The following is an 18,852-nucleotide window of genomic DNA, read 5'->3' on the forward strand; positions in this document are numbered from 1 at the left end:
GGGAAATGGGCCGAGTGCTGGCAAATGGGACTAGATTAGGTTGGGATATCCGGTCAGCATGGACAAGTTAGACCGAAGAGTCTGTTTCTGTGCTGTACATCTCTATGACTCTATGACTAGGACTTTCACCTTCTGCTTCTAATAGGACTTCCACCATTGTTTGGTGCATTGTTATTTTCTTTCATCACTGTGAGGCACTCTAAGACATTGTGTTATGTGAAGGGGGTTGGGGAGTCGTTAGCTCAGTTGGCTCGATGATTAACATGTGGTTCATATTAGCGCCAAGAGCATGGGTTTGATTCTCATTCCAGCTGAGGTAGGCCTGGAGCCTGCCTCCTTGCCCTGCCCCTGTGAGTAGAAGGCGATTGGCAAACTACCACGAACAAGAAGTTGCCAAGAAAACTAACCCCAGATGAATCATCAGCAGACAAAAAGTCAAGGACCTGTCTTCGGGCAGAGCAGACAAGAAGGATGTTAACAACGTTCTGGAAATGTAAATTATTACAGTCAGTATGTTGTGTCTTGGCTGTGATCAGCTAAGCCAGCAGACTGTAATGTAACATGAGAGCTCTCTGCCCTGTATACCTTATCTGGTCACTTACGTAACCCTGAGACATTGAATGAGGGTGAGGCATAAAACCTTTCCAAACTGGAGATCAGTTTGAACCCATTTGTCAGATTGTATTAATTGGTTAGTAAAGTTACCTGAGACAGAGAGGAACATGGTTGGTTTTCCTAAGGACTGGTCTAGTCTAGGAAATAAGATAAAAATAGAATTAACAATTAATTCAGCAAACAAATAAGAGTTGCATACGTGTTATTTTACATGATTATAAGTTAAGAGATACAATATTAATAAGAAACAGATACATTCTAACAGGATTTTCCATTTGGATTAGATTACCTATGGTGTGGAAACAGGCCCTTTGGCCCAACACGTCCATACCGACCGTCCGAAGAGTAACCCACCCAGACCCATTTCCCTCTGACTAATGCACCTAATACTGTGGGGCAATTTAGCATGGCCAATTCACCTGACCTGCACATCTTTGGACTGTGGGAGAAAACCAGAGCACACCCACGCAGATACAGGGAGAATATGCAAACTCCACACAGGTAGTCGCCCAAGGCTGGAATCGAACCTGGGTCCCTGGTGCTGTGAGGCAGCAATGCTAGCCACTGAGCCACCATGCCGCCCCATTTGGTAATGATTCAGATGCAACCCCAAATTTATGCTAGTTTTAAAGTGTTTTTGCCTCTCAGACTTTTTTTTTCCCTTTTAAACAATTTGCAAGCCACTTCAAAATATATGAGATTGAAGCAGGACAAGGCATTCACCCATCAAGCTATCGCTAATGTAATTATAGCCTTAACTCCATTTTGCTGCTCCATTCTTCCTCATATACCAAATACATTTTTCCAACTCAACCTTGAATATATTGAATGAACCTTTAGGGAGGAGAATTTCCAAGATCACCCTTCTGAAAGAACACTTTCCTCTTATCACCCTTTAAATGGAAGACCCCTTACTGTTTAGCCTGTGATCCAAGGATCCAGACCGTCGACCACAAAAAGAAACATCCTGTGATTTCACAGGACAGATGATCTGCCATTATCCAGTGAAAACAGCAATATTTTAAGACATGAATTTTTTAAAATGCCTCAGTATTATTGACATACTCCAGAGTGGCAACTTGTGCACAATTTGATTAATGGAACTAAAATGCATTTATCACAAAGCAAAGTATTTCAAACTCTAGTCGACCTCTCATGAGTTAAATGAATTGAAATGTATGCAAATGGCTTTTAGGAAACCATGCAGAACCATTTGCTAATTATTTTGGGGTAGTGTTCAGTCAGAACAAAGAACAATACAGCACAGGAACAGGCCCTTTGGCCTTCCAAGCCTATGCTGATAAATTTTGCCCTTCTATACTAAAACTGTCTTCATTTCAACGATCCGTATCCTTCTATTGTTTAATAAGTTATCAAACTATGATAGCCAAAAGCTTTTATGTGTGTGGGCCTAGATTTAACAGGAGCTCTGCAGTCACCTCACACGCATACCCACCCTTCCAGATGAAAAGTCAGAGGGGCTAACTTGCCTCCACAGGTACTTGACACTAAGCACCATGACATGACTGCAAGTGCTCCTTTCTACCTATGGTGGAAGTCCCACTTCAGGGAGCTGCCAGCCAATCAGACAGGACTTTATGTGACCCAACAAAAAGTTGTCCAGACTCAGACACCAAGCGGGCAATCCCTGGGAAAGGGTGAGGGGTTATGCTGTCAAAAGGCCTTTAACTGGAATGGTAGGGGGATAGGAACCTGAGCAAGGGAGATTAGATTAGATTAGATTAGATTACTTACAGTGTGGAAACAGGCCCTTCGGCCCAACAAGTCCACACCGCCCCACCGAAGCGCAACCCACCCATACCCCTAACCTAACACTACGGGCAATTTAGCATGGCCAATTCACCTGACCTGCACATCTTTGGACTGTGGGAGGAAACCGGAGCACCCGGAGGAAACCCACGCAGACACTGGGGAGAATGTGCAAACTCCACACAGACAGTCGCCTGAGGTGGGAATTGAACCCAGGTCTCTGGCGCTGTGAGGCGGCAGTGCTAACCACTGTGCCACCGTGCTGCCCTTGGAGGAAGGAGAAACAAGGATAGAAATAAAATTCAGAAAGGTAAGAAGCTCACAGGCAGAAAAGAGATGTGAGAACAGAACATTTAGAAAGCATTAATGTGATTGGCCCAAGTCATCTTGGATTTATGAAAGGGAAACCCTAGGTGAATAAACCTACTGGAGTTTTTTGAGGATGGAATTAGTAGAATAGATAAGGGAGAACCAGTGAGTTTGATGTATTTGGATTTTCAGAAAGGTTTTGCTAAGGTCCCTCAATAAGAGGTTAGTGGGTAATGTTAAAGCACATGGGATAGGGGATAATGTAACGGCATGGATTGAAAATTGGTTTATAGACTGGAAACAGACAATAGGAACAAATGGATTGTTTCCTGACCAATAGGTAGTGACGAGTATGGTACCACAAGGATTAGTGCTTGGTAGTGCTTGGGCCACAGTTATTCATAATAAATATAAATGACTTGGATGAGGGAAACAAATGCAACATTTCCTAGTTTTCTGTTGACAAAAACTCGATGTGAGCTGTGATGAGGGTGTAAGGAGGCTGCAAGGTGATTTAGACAAGTTGAGTGATTGGGCAAAAACATGGCAAATGCAGTACACTGTGGCGAAGGGTGAAGTTATATGGTGTGAAAACCAAAAAGAATGAGTATTATTTAAATAGTGATATTTTGGTAAGTACGGATGTACAGAGGGCTCTGGGTATTTTTATAAAAACCAGTCAAAGTAAGTAGACAGGCCGGTGCAGCAAAAATTAGCAAGGCAAGTGGCATATTGGCCTTCAATGGGAGCCTATCCCAGTTCAGAAATAGGGGAATCTTATGGCAGTTTACTGGGCTTTGGCAAGACTTCACCTGGGGTTTTGTGTGCAACCTCAAAAAGAACATGCATGCCACAGAGGGAGAACAGCGGAAGTTCGCTAGGTTAACACCATGGATGGGAGGATGGTCATACGAACAGAGATTGGTTTGGCTGGGCTTTTTCTCACTAGAGTTTAAAAGGGTAGGAAGGTGCCTGATCGAAACATATAAGCTTCTACCAAGGCTGGACAGACTCGACTCAGGGAGGATGTTACCTGTGGTTGTGGAGTCTAGAACCAGGGACACAGAGTCATTGAGTTATATATAGCACAGAAACAGACCCTTTGGTCCAACATGCCTTTTTCATTATTTATACAAATGATTTGGATGTGAATATAGGAGGGTTGATTAGTAAGTTTGCAGATGACACCAAAACTGGAGGTGTAGTGGACAGTGAAGACGGTTTATCTCTTGATCAGATGAGCCAAAGGGCCGAGGGGTGGCAGATGGAGTTTAATTTTGATAAATGTAAGGTATTGCATTTTGGTAAGGATCTGGCAGGACTTATACAGTTAATTATAGGGCCCAGGGGAGTGTTGCTAAACAGAGGGACCTAGGGGCGCAGAAGCATTTCCTTGAAAGTGGAGGTGAAGGCAGACAGGGTGGTGAAGAGGGCATTTGGTCTTTTGCCTTCATTTGTCAGTGTCTTGAATATATGAGTTGTTAGGTCATGATATGGCTGTAGAGGACCTTGGTGAGGCCACTTTTGGAATACTGCATTCAATTCTGGTCTCCCTGCTATAGGAAGGATGGTGTGAAACTTCAAAGAGTTCATAAAATATTTACAAGGAGGCTGTGGGCATTGGAGGGCTTGAGCTGTAGGGAGATGCTGAATAGGCTAGGGTGATTTTCGTTGGAGCATCGGAAGCTGAGGGATGACCTTATAGAGGTTTATAAAATCATAAGGGGCATGGATAGGGTGAATAGCCAAGGTTTTTTTCCTAGGGTAGAGGACATGGATGAGAGGCGAAAGATCTAAATGGGACCTTGGTCACTTCAGAGTTTTAATTGGTCCGAGGGCAGGCAGTCACCCAAAGCCTCTTTAACCCTTGTGTAATTTTAGCGGGATGGTGGGATGTTGGGTAGGGGATGGGAGGTGGTGTTGGTGATGGCACGATCAGAAGAGTAGGTGCGGGGTGTTGTATGACTCTATGACATGCTGCATCTTCAGAATTACCAGCAATTCAGTCCTTTGTGCTCAGAAGAATTAATTGATATTGAGAGCTTTCTTCTAAGTGGCAATTCACCATTATTACTGCGAATCACCAATGCTCAGCGCCTGGAGTTCAGAGAAGGGTGTGGAGCAGGGGCTGGTCAATTTTGCTGCAGTGATTGCTGCATGGTTTGTTTTCTCAAAAGTGCACAAATTATTGGAGAAACTCAATTTACACTTGACATAATCTGTGCTTGAACTTTTTGCAATCATCTGCGTTGCTCTGAACAAACTCCGTGAAATCTCGCTGAAAACAAACCCAACAGAAGTTCAGATTTATGATCCAGAGGTCCAATAGAAGTCTCAGCACCCCTTTTCTAAAATGTAGCTCTCTGCACTCCTTCACATATTGTCATTTTAAACAATCTCTTCCAAATCTAATTCATGCAGGAAGAATCCATTGATGTTCCATTCAGTTTCTCAGACCTGGCCAGACATACTCAAAAAGATATTGGATTTCCTAAGTGGTTTTGGAATATGTGGGGAGAGTAAACACCATCAGTATAGCATAAGGAGACAAGCACCAAAATTGGCCTAACCTCATCAGCACTGCTGTTAGGATGAATATGATTTTCAATACCAACAATATTCTTTACAGTGAAACAGCTCCACTGCCTGGCAACAGAAAACACATGTGCAAAGACTGATAGATTCAAATTTTTCAATGTCTTACTTGATGCCCCTGCTCTTTATTACTGCTTAATATTCTTCACAATCATCATTAGTCCTTCTTTGACTAACATCACAGACTCAAAGCTTTGATGGACTAGTGTTCAACTGCCCTTCATCACCTCACCCTGCCAGGTACAAAGTGGCACGGGGGCCCATCTAGTAAGCAGTTGGCTCAGAATGGGCAAGGAAGTGGCAATGGGTGAGAAGTTTTACTTGTGTGCCCCCATCTTGTTTACTCATTGTTGATTCAGTCTCATGGTCCAGTGTCAAATTCTCTTCCAATGTATGGATCTGGAACTACAGGAATGTTAGACTTAAGTGTAGAAGTTTGGTTCCCAGTACAAGCAAGTTTGCACTAGATTTATTTGTGACGTATACTGTGAAGATCTAACTTACTGTAGGCACTGGTGTTCAACATTCTAAAGCTACACGGAAATCAGCTCTGGGGTGAAGATATTTCTGAGGGTTGTGTCAGCAGAAAGAGCAACCTTTGACAGAAAGCTTATTTCATTTCTTGCAATAACCCATCTCTTCTGGGAACTTCAAAAGCGACAGCACTCCCAGTTGGACTCTGCTTTTTTGACACACGCTGGTCTGCCACAAACACCATCTTTGGACAATCGTGACCTATCCTTGGGTCTGCAGTGTGTTTTCTGACTTGCTGGGTAAACTTTTGGATTTCCGTAAGAATGTGAAGGAATTGACCAGAATAATGAAAGAAACTGTTTGACCCTACTGCAGTAGGAGTCACCCTGCAGAATCAGAAAAGGTAGCAAGGGGCCTTTCAGTGGCAAAAATACCCCGAAAATACAACCGCAATTCATTTCTCGAATACAAGGGCTAAACAGTGAGGCAAGAATGGAAGGAAATAATTGAAGCGTTTACCCTGCCTTCTTCAATTCAAAGAATTTCCTGAAAGTATCCCAGGTCTCATGCCATTTCAAACTATATCGCCTTGTAGGATTTCAGTCTTCAAGGTATAAAGGTGGAATATTGGAACTGCAGACCAATTTTCTGGCTTCTAGCACTTGTAGTGCCTACAATGGTGTCGACAGGACAAAGGCTGAGGAGAGTGTGAGATGGAGATTGGGACAGTAGGCCTCATTTTCCTAGCATTTCCACAGAAGAAAGGTGCTCTCTAGTTCTTCAAGTTTTCCTTACATATAATGTCAATGCTTCTGAAATCAACCTTCTCCATTGATGATTTATTTCCCTTTGGGATTTATCCTGTTCTCCCTTTCTTTGTTTTTAACTCTTTTCAACTTTCCTGTGCTACCGAACAACCAATGAATTTCTCAATAAATAAAATCCAAGTTGAACGACAGGGCCAGGGCACACAATGTAGAACACGCCTAAAACTGAAATTGCTCAGCCACTTCAGGGTACATAATGTATATTTTGGGCACTGTCGTATGGTGAGGCATTCTTCTGCCCACTAAATCGCAGACTCTCTTAATGTTCTCTCCTGTGCATCCCATAATATCTATCAGGTGGCCCACTTAAGAGGAGTTTGTTCATTTACAGTTTGGATTCAAGCAGAGGAAAACCAGTGGCCTTCACACATCGTGAGCATTTTAATTGGTACTTAGCTGAAATAAATGGCAAATGATGTCACAATGTCACAATCACAAAGGAAGAGCTTTTAAAATAAAAGACCTGGGTGCCACAGGAAACTGGATGTAACACTGCGCCAATGTAGTCTTTCAATACTGTAAACAGTAGGAGAATGGACAGGGAGGAAATGAAAGTGCTATTATCTGTTTCACTGCAGGATGCCTCTGCTTTCAAGAAGAAACAAAGTGTCAATAGCATGGAACCTGCTCTTCTTGAAGGTGGTTACTCCATCAGAAAAGGCTGCAAATCTGAAATACAATGCTGCAATTTAAAGCATGGAAACTGAAACCATGCATCGCTGGAGGATTTGGTGGTGGAGCTGGTGAGATGTCATAGTCCATGGGGGGGTGTGCTCGGAAACCATTGGGAACATGTCGTCACACAGGTCACCGAGGACCTGGCAACAATGCTCGAGAAAAACTAATAGCCCTGCCTGGGTGGTCATGAACAGTGAATGCATCTTCTCATGACAATTCACCATGTCATCAGCTCTCACTACTCAATGCACCACATGTCCACAAGCATGCCCTGGTACTCAGGCCTAACATCCAAATCCTCCATCTCACCTTCACATATCTACTAATATGGGCAGCCTGAAAGCTACCTCTGGCTGTCTCCACATTCCTCTGGTTATTCAGATGTGTCTCATGTTATTACAATCACAGTGCCCAATAATCGCTGACATTCTTCCCTTATTCTTGCAGGATAAAGTGATACCCAATAAGAGGGAGCAGAGCCAGTAAGCTATGACCCAACAGAGCAGGTTATAATAGAGCTGTGGCATCTGACATCAGATATCAAGAGATGAAACCGCTTCATCAGGAGAATGGTGTCTATCCCTCTGGCCCTTGGGCTGCTGCAGCTTGGAAGGTTCGAAAGCAGAGTATCAGAAGGGGAAGGCTGATCCATGGGATGAGTTTGAAAGCAATGGGTCCATGATAACACCATCTGCAGCTTGCTCATGCCAGCAAGCAGGATGAGGGTGAACTGGGTATTGAGAATTGCTATAAAGTAAGAACAAGCCATCACCCTCATGGCGCATATTTGGCACCCTTTAAATTCCTTTTGAAATGAAGTACATTTCTGTGAAATACTGTGGAACAGGGTGGAGGGTTGGGAGCTCACTTCCTAGGTTTCTCATTGTTCATACTATTCCTGACCAGTCATTGTGATGAGCAGAAGCCCTTCCCATTTCAATGATTTGTACACATAATAGCAGTAAATGTATTTATATTTCTTTTAGTCTTCTTTTCAGACAATCCCTTAGGATCGAGGATGATTTTCTTGCATTTGAGTATTGTGGGCGTTGGTGTGTCCAAATATTCCAATTCTAGGTCCACACATCCTTCCCTGAAAGTAACATTTGAAGAAATAGAAAGATGAGAGGCATGAGTTTTTCATGTTCCTTCTGCTGTTAGCACATCATCCCACCTGGGCCTGTCAAGACTCTCAAAATGGCTGACACTTTCGCAGATGCTACTCCTCCACTTTGGAGTGAGAGAGGTTCCTGTGCTAGTGATCCTCGTGGGCTGGTAGGAATATTGTACTTTTTTTTAATGGGTGCTTTGAGGATATCCTTTCCCTCCGTTGTCCTGGTAACCACTTCTTGAGACATTTTTCAGAATAGAGAGCTTGGTTTGGAAGATTTGGTCAGGAACGTGGATGATGTGGTCCATCCAGTGAAGTTGACTGACTGCAAATTGTGCTTTGATCTTGAAGATGTTAGCCTAAGAGAAGACACTGATATCTGAGCTCCTGTCCTGCCAGTGAATTAACAGGATTTTGAAAGAATCATCACAGCTGATATTTTGCTAAGAATTTGAGACTTCTGCTGTACATTGACCATTTCTCCTCCACAAAGTCAGGTAACACTGCAGCCCCGTAGCCCATGGGTTTGGTCTTATTATGACAAAGGATTCGAATCCCCAGTAACTTGCGCAGAGTTAAATCAAAAGGTTTGTGTTTTAAAAGAAGTCAATAACTGGAAGCCATTGTCAAAAAAAATCTATGTAGAGCCCATTTAATGTTGTACCTGTATCATGACAGAGAAACTTCAGAGTCAAAAATGTAATAGGAAGAGATAATGATGAGGTGGACTATCTCCTCCCTCACAACAGAAAACCCCCTCTTACGGAACTTGTGTATTCCAGCCTTTCAGAAAGACGCATTAAAAGGAACTCAAAATGGAAGGCAGCAGCCTCCATGTTGTGGTGTTCAGACTAGTGTGTACTGAAAGTCACAGCTCTGAGAAACAGCCATTTAAACACCCCTCATCAACAGAATACAAAATGGGGAAAACCCCACTCTCACTCGGGGTGCCATTGGTCAGGCAATTCCAAAAGGAATTAGGACAAAAGAATCTTAATCAATTACAAAGTCAAGATTCTTGATATCAAGAATTCAATTATCAACATCAACACTACTTAGAATATTTAATGTAACGGCAGCAATGTTCAGCTAGCTGATGTGCGTGTGTGGGGTTACTATTTTTTCTCAGGTTTAGCATTTAATAAAGCAACTCTTTGTCAATTGAGGAAGGCCTAGTTAAACTGGCTTTCTTTAACCCACAAGTTCATCTAGGTCTGAAAGCAACATGTCCACAAGAGAAGGGATCATTTTCAAACAGACTTTGTTACAGCTAACTGAGGGAGCAGGTAGATAACCAAGAGGAACTAGCCCACCCTTTCTCACCCACAAGATTAACGATTTGAGGTATTCTGTCTGGATCAGTAACAAATTGGAGAACTTTGCCTGGAGACATGGTCATAATATTGTTGACCTTGAGTTACTTTACAATCAACTAATTTGTGAGCTAGGTGCTGACTATACTGGTAGTTCTACATTGCATGTAAATGTCAGGAATGAAACCCATTTTAGGTCCTGTCTCCTCTTGACCAATTCTGCTAAATTTTGTTTTCCAATTAGTCTTTCTTCTTGCTGTGTCTGGTGGTCATTCATCTCATAAGATGATGGTTTGCAACTTGATGGTCAACTCTTGTGTTTAGCAATACTGGAGAGTCCTCTCCAAATCATAATCCTGAGCAAAGTTCTCAGAGTCCCTTGTCCAAATATCAGGTTCCCATCTTGACTTCTCTGGTGGACTCCCAAAGGTTTGCTGAACGCTACTTCTGGAACTGGCTTGGCTGCAGGAGGTGCTGGAAAGACATTAGTCTGCCTTTGGGCTCCACTCCAGGTCTTTGTTTGGTCAGGATCCACATACTTACAGTCAACTCTCCCAGGTATCCACAAGGCAGAACATGGCTGGGAATGTGGTTCAGGAGTGTCAGGGTGCGTCCACTGCAATGTCGGACTACAATCTGGCGGCCAAACATCCTCCAGGTTGCTCTCAAAGCTTTCACCTAAGACGGTGAAACCTGGTTTCTGGGTTTTGCCATATGGAAGCACAGCAGAGGACAGTCTGTGTACTGTTAGCTACTGGGGTCTCGCACACTTGGGCTCTCCTCTTTGTCTCACTGATCACCAATGGTGTAGCTTGAAAAGAAGTACACCAGCTTGCAAAAAAAACAAGAACCATGCCATCCTCTTCACCTGCACACTACTACAGATACAAATTCAAGATATATCAGGTCACCGTTTTGTACTTCACCTGTCTTTAACAGCCCTTAAAATACAATATTTTACTGGACTAGCTCTCTAATTCCATTCGGTCTCAATTAGCACTCAGCACGGAAACTCCTCTGCACTTTCCAACAATTTTACTTCCCTGTTTCTTGATTCTGCTTTGTTTCACTACCTGTGGGAGCCATTCTAGTAATGTAAAGCCTGGAGTGGCACCCACTGCAAAAACAGCATGCCAAGAACTTGTAGCACTGTTTTGTTTTTGGTTGGCTTTTCAATATCTATGTATAGTGAAATGAGAGGCACAAGTGAAACATATGTTACCAATTTGCTCAAGTTGCTAGTTGCATTTATCACTTCGGAAATCAGAAACAAATCCCAAACTATGATCAAATTTAAAACAACAGAGCTATGGGACCTCACATAGCTGGCCTTTCCTGCGAGATTGCCTCACCAGGAGTTACAGTATGAAACAGTGATTAGCCGACTGCAAGAAAATTCAGTTCGTACAGAGTTGTTCAATCACAATGGCATTTGGCGAGGCTTTTTGTCAATGTAAGGATTAACTTGCTAGTGGTCCTTCCACAACTCTCTGTCAGGCATGAAGAACAGCAAAAGAAAGACAGAACCTGCTTTTTTTTCCCCACACCCTCTGAACATTGCAAAGATCTTTGCAACCAATGAAATATTTGCTGTAGTCTAGTCACTTTAGTACTTGAGGGAAATACAGCAGGTGGTTTGCAAACTACAATGTTCCAAACAATAAAATGACCAAATAATTTGTTGATTAAGGGACACATCTTGATCAAGGCAACAGGGAATAGTTCACCAGATATTTTATGTTCAGCTAGGAGAAACTCAATTAAACATATCGTTCAAAACACACTGTGTATAACCTTCCAGTCCCAGAGGTGATGGGCCAGGAAGAGGGAAGGTAGTTTTATTTTGACACAGTGTTTGCACCTCCATTTGAAGCACATTCTGAGCAGGAGCGACCAGGTTTGACCTTCCTTCCCTGCTGAAAATTGGAAGGAAGTAATGACCTCCTTATCAATGGACAGTAATTATCCAAGGTGGCATGAGAAAGTCAATCTGCCTGACTCAAAAACTAGTGCAAGGGGGTTGGCAGTTTTTCAAGGGTTGGGGGTGGTGGTAGTTTGGGCTGCTTGATCTGCACTAATTTGTGCTTCAGATAGGGCAGATGGGTGACTACTCAGAGTCAAGCCTCTGATTTAGGTTCCGAAATTCTGCCTCTCTCCCCCGCCAAATCAAGAGCACCCCCTCCCCAAAAAGCATTCATCCAAGACCTTGGCACTCATGTCCTGACAGCTGGCACGGTCTTTGAGGTGGTAGTGCTTTGTGCAAGAGTGCCAACCTTGGGTGGGAATTCTGCATCTGGGGAACCAATTGCGATAGCTCTGCTGCCCTTCAAAGGTCTGATCATGCAGCAAGCCTCTCCCTAACCAAAAAACCCAGCTCAAAGCCCTCCACAGCTTTTCAACAAAATACAAGACACCCGAGGATCTCATCTCCAGGAATACAACCCTCCCTCAGTGATGGTTAGCCTATGTGCTCAAGTCTCTGGGATTGTGCTTTATCCATGACCATCTGATTCCGGTGGAGAGAGTGTTACCACTGACCCTGTGGGATTCCTACAAGTTCGCATAGAGAACTGATCGGTCAAGTTTCATTTTTTCTCATTGAATAAGAGCTCAAATGTAAGTTGCAACTATTGCAGCATTAAATTCAATGGGAATCACCCCATTCCACTCTGTTCCCCTTTTCTTGTTGTGCAGAGATAGCATACTGGTTGAATTTGTCTGTTCTCATGACACCCTCCTTCCCCATGGAACTGTATCCATCAAGTGTATTTCTCCTTTTTATAAATAAATGTGGATTAGAGCTAGGGATACTGTCTTTCTATATGTGAACCAATATCTAGAAACGCTTATGCATTCTCTTCGTCCTAACATGTCCTCTGTACATCAAAGAACAGCAAACTGAGTGCGAGGGAAGAACTGAGAAGCAGCATCTTACAAACTTGGCATTTGACAAATGTTCAAGCTGATTTTAAAATCCTTGATGGGAACAGCCGAGGTCTGGGGAGGGAAAAGGAAACCGTATATTTCCGCGCCAAAAGATGTGATGCTGGAAGAACACAACAGGTCAGACAGCATCTGAGGGGCAGGAAAGTCAATGTTTTGGGCCAAAACCCCGCATCAGGAGGTGGAGGGAAAAACCCAGAGGTAAATCGAGGGAGGGGCTGGGGGACCTGGGGGGAAGAGTAGGTGGGATGGTGATAGGTCAATGCAGGAAGGGGGTTGTTCTGTTTGGTCAGTAGGAAGGCTGGGGTGAATAGGTGAGTAGGAAGATAGATAGGTTAGGACAGGTCAGGGAAGTGAGGAGAATTGGGAGGGTTAGACAAGGGATAAGGCTGGGAGGATTTTGAAGCTGATGAAGTCAATACTGGGGCCATTGGGCCGTAAGTTTCCCAGACGAAATATAAGGTGTTGTCCCTCCAGTTTCCGTTTGGCCTCACTCTGACAGTGGAGGAGGTCAAGGATGGATATGTTGCCAGGGGTGTGGATGGGAAAGGGGGATTAAAATGGATGGCAACCAGAAGGTTGGGTTGGCTGATACATGCAGAGCAGAGATACTCAGCAAACCAGTCCCCCGGTCTGCGTTTGGTCTCCCCAGCACAGAGGAGACCACATCGGGAACAGCAAAAACGGTGGATAAGGTTGGATGAAGAGCAGTTGAATCACCACCAGATCTGGAAGATTGTTTGGGGCCTTGGACAGAGGTGAGAGGGGAGGCAGGTGTTGCACCTCTTGCGGTAGCAAGGAAAGGTACCGGGTGTGGTGGAGAAGGTGGTGGGGGTTATAGAGTTGACAAGGGAATCACGGAGTTAACGGTCCCTGCGGAAAACGGACAGGCATGGGAGAAGGAAATATCTTTTTGGTCACTGTAGTCTGGACGGAAAATCCTGTAAAAATACCACCCTTCCAGGGTTTCCCTACATCTGTTTGTGCACTCACCAGTATTAAATCATAAGATTTGTGCAGCATTGTCAAGGCCAGTATTCACTGCCCTTGGAGCAGTGGCCACCTTGTTGAACTACTGCAGTCCATTGTAGCATTTTTCAATATAATGAGGGGTCCGTAACCCATTTCAGAAGCCAATCTATGATGTTGCTGGTGGGTGGAATTAGACAGAGACCAGACCAAGCAAGAATAACAGATTCCCTTCCCTAATCCATAATTGCGAACCAATTGACATCTTTACGATGAAAGGAAAGTTCAGTGGTTACTCATAGCATTTTATTCCAGATTTATTTCATTAACTAAGTTTAAATTCCCCAACTGATGTGGTGGGGCTTGAACTGACATCTCCATATTTTTAGTCCTGGCATCTGCAGCAATATAACAGCCATGCCAGCAATTAACTGCCAATTGTGGGACAGACCAACGTGAATATATTTGCTAGAAATGAAGTCTTGATGTCCCAAGACATCTATCAAACAAATAATGGGTTTCTTTGAGACATTCTACAAAACTTTAAAAAGACTTAGATATGACATACAGATCTGATCTAGCAAATTTTTGTGCATCTGTGGGCACACGTTTTTCAGGTCTGATGATTATAGTTGACTTTTAGTTAAATTGAAAGTACGATTTCAATCAGATAGCCACCACACCCTTAAATATCTTAAATCAGACAATCCTGGCCAGAAATTGTCCTGGAGTGTTGGGGGGAAGAAATTAGGAGGATAATTTAGCCCAGTCGAGTAATGATAAGATGGAAGCTGCAAAATATTAATCTGAGCGCCTTCAGTTGCAAAACAGAGAAGGTTTCTCTGAGGGAAGGAAAGAGTATTAGGTGGATTCCAATGATCTCTGCACTAGACATAGCATTAAGCTGAGAAATAAGGCACTGGGAGCAGGTTACAATTATTTCAATGCAAATACCATAGGAAAAATCAAATGCCAATCTGTAATTGCATCTAATCAGGGCAATAAAGTGATTGAAGACCAAGTTTCCGTGGACAGGAAAGGTGGACAGAAACTAAAATAGTAGAGGCATACTGGCTGGCTGTAAATCTTGCAGAAGTCCTTCATTTTGGTGCCTGCAGTATAAAGAAGCTTTTCAAAGGAGCACAGGAACAAGAGTAGGCCAGTCAGCCCTTTGAACCTGTTTCTTCAATGAATTAGACCAGAGTTGGTCTGTACATGAGCTGAGGTACACAACAGTAAGCCACAAGTTAGTTCTCATGTCCTACTCCTGCTCCTATTTTCTATCCAACTGGTCCTTGACAGGACTATCCAGTGTTTTGGTAGAATAGAGGAGGCCTTGAAATGTGGTCTACATCAATGATTGTTACCAATATTGTTACTCTGCAAAACTTCACCATCCAGAACAGTCCAATCATTGATATTACCAAGAATGCAATAACCTCGAAGGCAGCATGGAGGAGAGTAGCTGAGAAAACACCCCTTCCAGTAGGACTACCTTTTCCACAAAGAACAATCCATGAAATGGGCGTGTGTTTTCCTTTAATAGAAGACCATAATAACCATAAGCCAACCTAGTTTTTTCTAAAGTCACCATAGTTCCAGAGGACCCCAGGATTGCTCTGTCAGACAGAGTTTAACCTTTGAGAAGGTAGGAGCGTCATGGTGACCTCAGCTGGTACTGGAATTGAACCTGCGCTGTTGGCATCACTCTGCAACATACACCAGTGAATCAGCAAGTTGGCAACCCTGACTCCGTGAAACTCTGTAGCCCTTTCTTCACAGATGCCATCTGAACTGCTGAACATTTCCAGCATTTTGTTTTCCTCTTCCTGAGTGACCCATCCTTACACACAGATTGCTGGCACAAACTTGAGCTGCTTTCGGCTTTCCAAAGGCCACACTCACAATTTCTAAGCACCTCTGCAATCACCACAGAGCCCTTATCATGCAGGATTTGCACTAACGAACCAAGAATAGACTGTTAATTTAAATCTATTCAGTTTAGCAGAAAGCATTGTCAGTTGAGTAAGATCTTACGGGGTGCAAATCCAACATTAGTGAGTCGATGGTCAGGATTGCAGTCCCTAGCTCCTGTGTTTTGATATCATGAATGGTACTCTGCATTTTATATTCAATTCTCAGGCTGCCCATTGTGAAGCAATTAGAGATAAATACCTTCTTTGCAATTCCTTGATTCGCACCATCAAGTTGAGATGACCCTGAGAATACTGCTCGATCACATCTCTAACATCGTAAGGCTTCCTGGCTTGCTGCAAACCAAAACAAATATTTTTAGAATAGTAAGGCAAAGTAACACGAGAGTCTGATGCATTTCTCCCAGTATGTATTACAGACTGAGGTAACTGAATGCTGGTGTCAGGAAGAAACAAAAGAAAATGGGTACTGAAGTATTGTGTAAGTGTTTGTACCAGTGCCATGCCAACATGCACTCAGGGGTGCAAGTGATCACGATAAACAAAATAAGTGATACTGAATTGGGATCCCCATTTCAGAACAGTGTTTTACTGAACTCAATAGGAGAGAAGCCCAGTGTAGCATAAAACAGTGCTGCCCCTTCACATGACAAACTGTGCAATCATCCTAAACTAATCTCACCCCTATTGAAATGACATGGATGAATGCAAGTGTGGATTTCTGAAATCTCGTTTAAAATGGTCCACTTTTTCCAGCAGTTAATGGATGTATTTGTTATTACTATCAAACCATCCATTATCAACCAGTTGTGACTACTTAATAGAGTTCTGAGGAATTTCATGCATCACATGCAAGGAAAATGAACGTTTGTGCAGGTCCAGTAACTTTTCCCGAGCATAGGGGAGATGTCAATGCACCATGATCAATCCCCAAAACTCAAGCACTAACACAATATGTGTGTGTAAGCTTGACCTCAGCACCTTTATTAGCAGTGAGAAACCCTCAGCTCAACAGCTTAAGCATTGCAAAAGTGTACCCTGTTGAACTGTGTCACAGTATGAGTGTTACAGGTAGAGATCTGCACATTTCTTAGTCTCTTTGATTGTCCGGAATGTTTGATTAGCTGCAGTCTGCAAGCAAACATCATTCTTCAGACCTGATGTCTGAAAAGTTCTGCTCCAGTGATGTGAGAAATGGGAATGATGTCATCAAAAGTTCCCAGGCTGTCTCTAATAGCCCATGTCAAATCATGATATAGGGGCAGCACAGATCACAAGAAATGTTCCTCCCCCACTCCCCATCTCTTTCAATAGCATGCAGATATGGTTCATCACTGTATTTTGCTTTAAATTCATGCATGGTGACCTGAGCATAATTGGCAAAGCCAGCATTTATTGTCCATCACTAATTGCCTGAAGAAAGCAGTATTGAGTTGACTTCTTGAACTGCAATGGTCCGCGTGAGGTAAGTACACCTGCCGTACTGTTAGAGAATTTAGTATCAGTGATAGTAAACAAACAGCAGTAAAGTTTCAAGTCAGAATGCTACAAGAGCATAAGGTTTAGGAGAATAACTAGGCTATTCAACCCAGAGAGTCTGCTCTGCCATCCAGTGAGATCATGGCTGATCTGAGAACCCTCAATTCCACTAATCTACCTTTTTCCCATAGCCCCTGATTCCTTTACTCACTGAGACTCTGTCTGCCTCAGCCTTGAATATACTTAATGTCCAAGCTCAACAGCCCTCTGTAATAATGAATTCCACAGATTCACTACGTTCTGACTTAACTGTGCGATCCCTTATTCTAAGAGTATGCCTTCTGGTCCGAGACTGTCCCAGTTGGGGAAACTTAATAAGGTCACCTCTCACTCTCCGAAACTCCAATTAGCAGAGGCTCAGCTGACTTAACCTCTCGTCACAAGCCAATCTTTCCAAACCCGGTATCAGAGAGAAAGCGAGGTCTGCAGATGCTGGAGAGTCAGAGTTGAAAAGTGCGGTGCTGGAAAAGCACAGCAGGTCAGGTAGCATCCAAGGAGCAGGATAGTCGATGTTTCGGACATAAGTCCTTCATCAGGAATGTTTGGGATGTTGGGGGGGGTGGGGGGGGGGGTGCTGGTGGTGAGAGATAAATAGGAGGGATACCTAGTATCACCATAACCAACCTTCTTTGCACCTCCTCCAATGACAACATACCTTTATTAGATAAGAGGCCTAAAACTGTTCATTGAAATAGTACCTTGGATAGTTTTAGCAAGACCTCTCTATTTTTATACTCCATTCTCATTGTGCTAAGGTCAACATTACATGTGCCTCTCTTATTACCTGCTGAATTTGTTGGTTAAGTTTAATTGAGATGTACACATGAAGGCCCACCAAATCCCTATGTGCTGTAACTTGTTTTTGTGGACTAGATGTGCTAAATGGCCTGCTTCCACACTGTACGATTCTATGATTCCTGTAGGCTTTCTCTAATGAACAAATATTCAGTTCTTCAGAATGTTATTTCACGGTGGGGGGAAGCGGGGACAGGCAGCGTGGCTGGGGAGAACGTCTGCAGAAATTGGACATGGAAAAGAGTCAATGGGAGCTCAGATGTTGAGCGGGCAGGGGAGAGAGTCTGTTGGGGGTGGGGACGAGATGCTGAAGGGAGGAAGGTTGCTGGGCTGGGGGTGGAGGGTGGGAAAGGCTGTGGGGTGAAGGGGAAAACTCACTGTAAATAGAAGTTCTGAAGAAGGGTTACTAGACTAACAACATTAACTCTGATTTCTCTCTACAGATGCTGCTAGACCTGCTGAATTTCTCCAGCAATTTCTGTTTCTGTTGCAAGTGGAAGGTTGTACATTGTGGGGTGAGAGGCAGAGGCCCTGTGAGAAATAACTTTATCTAAACTCTCTTTCTGCCTGCATATTGGCCAGACTAGGGAAGGGAGGTAGATGTTCTTCCCTTAAGGACATGAAGGAGCCACATGGGTTTTTATGACAATAAGTTTCAAGGTCAGTATTGCTGAAGTTGCTTTCCATTCCAGAATTGTTATTCAAAACCATGTACCCACAGCGTGAAGCTGGACTTCTGGATTCATCACTCAGCAACATTATCACTCTCCCATCAGCTCACCCTTAAGATCAATTGGTTTTCTTTAATTAACCCAAGTGACTGTTCATTTTATCCTGAATCATTGTTTCGAAATACTTCCCATAAGTGAGGTTAAAGTGTCTGATCACCTTTACATGTATTTTTTTCAACAATGGTGCATGAATTGCAATTCTCTAGCCCCCAGAACCACCCTTCTATCTAAGGAGGATTGGAAAATTAT

The 18,852-nt window shown here is 43.3% G+C and overlaps 1 protein-coding gene across 2 annotated transcripts in view; it reads right to left on the reverse strand.

Moving 5' to 3' along the window:
- Positions 1 to 18,852, reverse strand: part of LOC140493488 (potassium voltage-gated channel subfamily KQT member 1) — a 690,303-nt gene that overhangs the window by 193,078 nt on the left and 478,373 nt on the right. For both annotated transcript variants that reach the window (XM_072591973.1, XM_072591974.1), the window contains 2 exons: positions 15,780 to 15,874; positions 706 to 752 (listed from right to left, as the gene is read on the reverse strand). In XM_072591973.1, the coding sequence (XP_072448074.1) occupies positions 706 to 752; positions 15,780 to 15,874 (142 nt within the window). The remainder of the gene's footprint in view (positions 1 to 705; positions 753 to 15,779; positions 15,875 to 18,852) is intronic.

This window comes from Chiloscyllium punctatum, chromosome 22, assembly GCF_047496795.1.
Source record: "Chiloscyllium punctatum isolate Juve2018m chromosome 22, sChiPun1.3, whole genome shotgun sequence".
Classification (NCBI taxonomy): domain Eukaryota; kingdom Metazoa; phylum Chordata; class Chondrichthyes; order Orectolobiformes; family Hemiscylliidae; genus Chiloscyllium; species Chiloscyllium punctatum.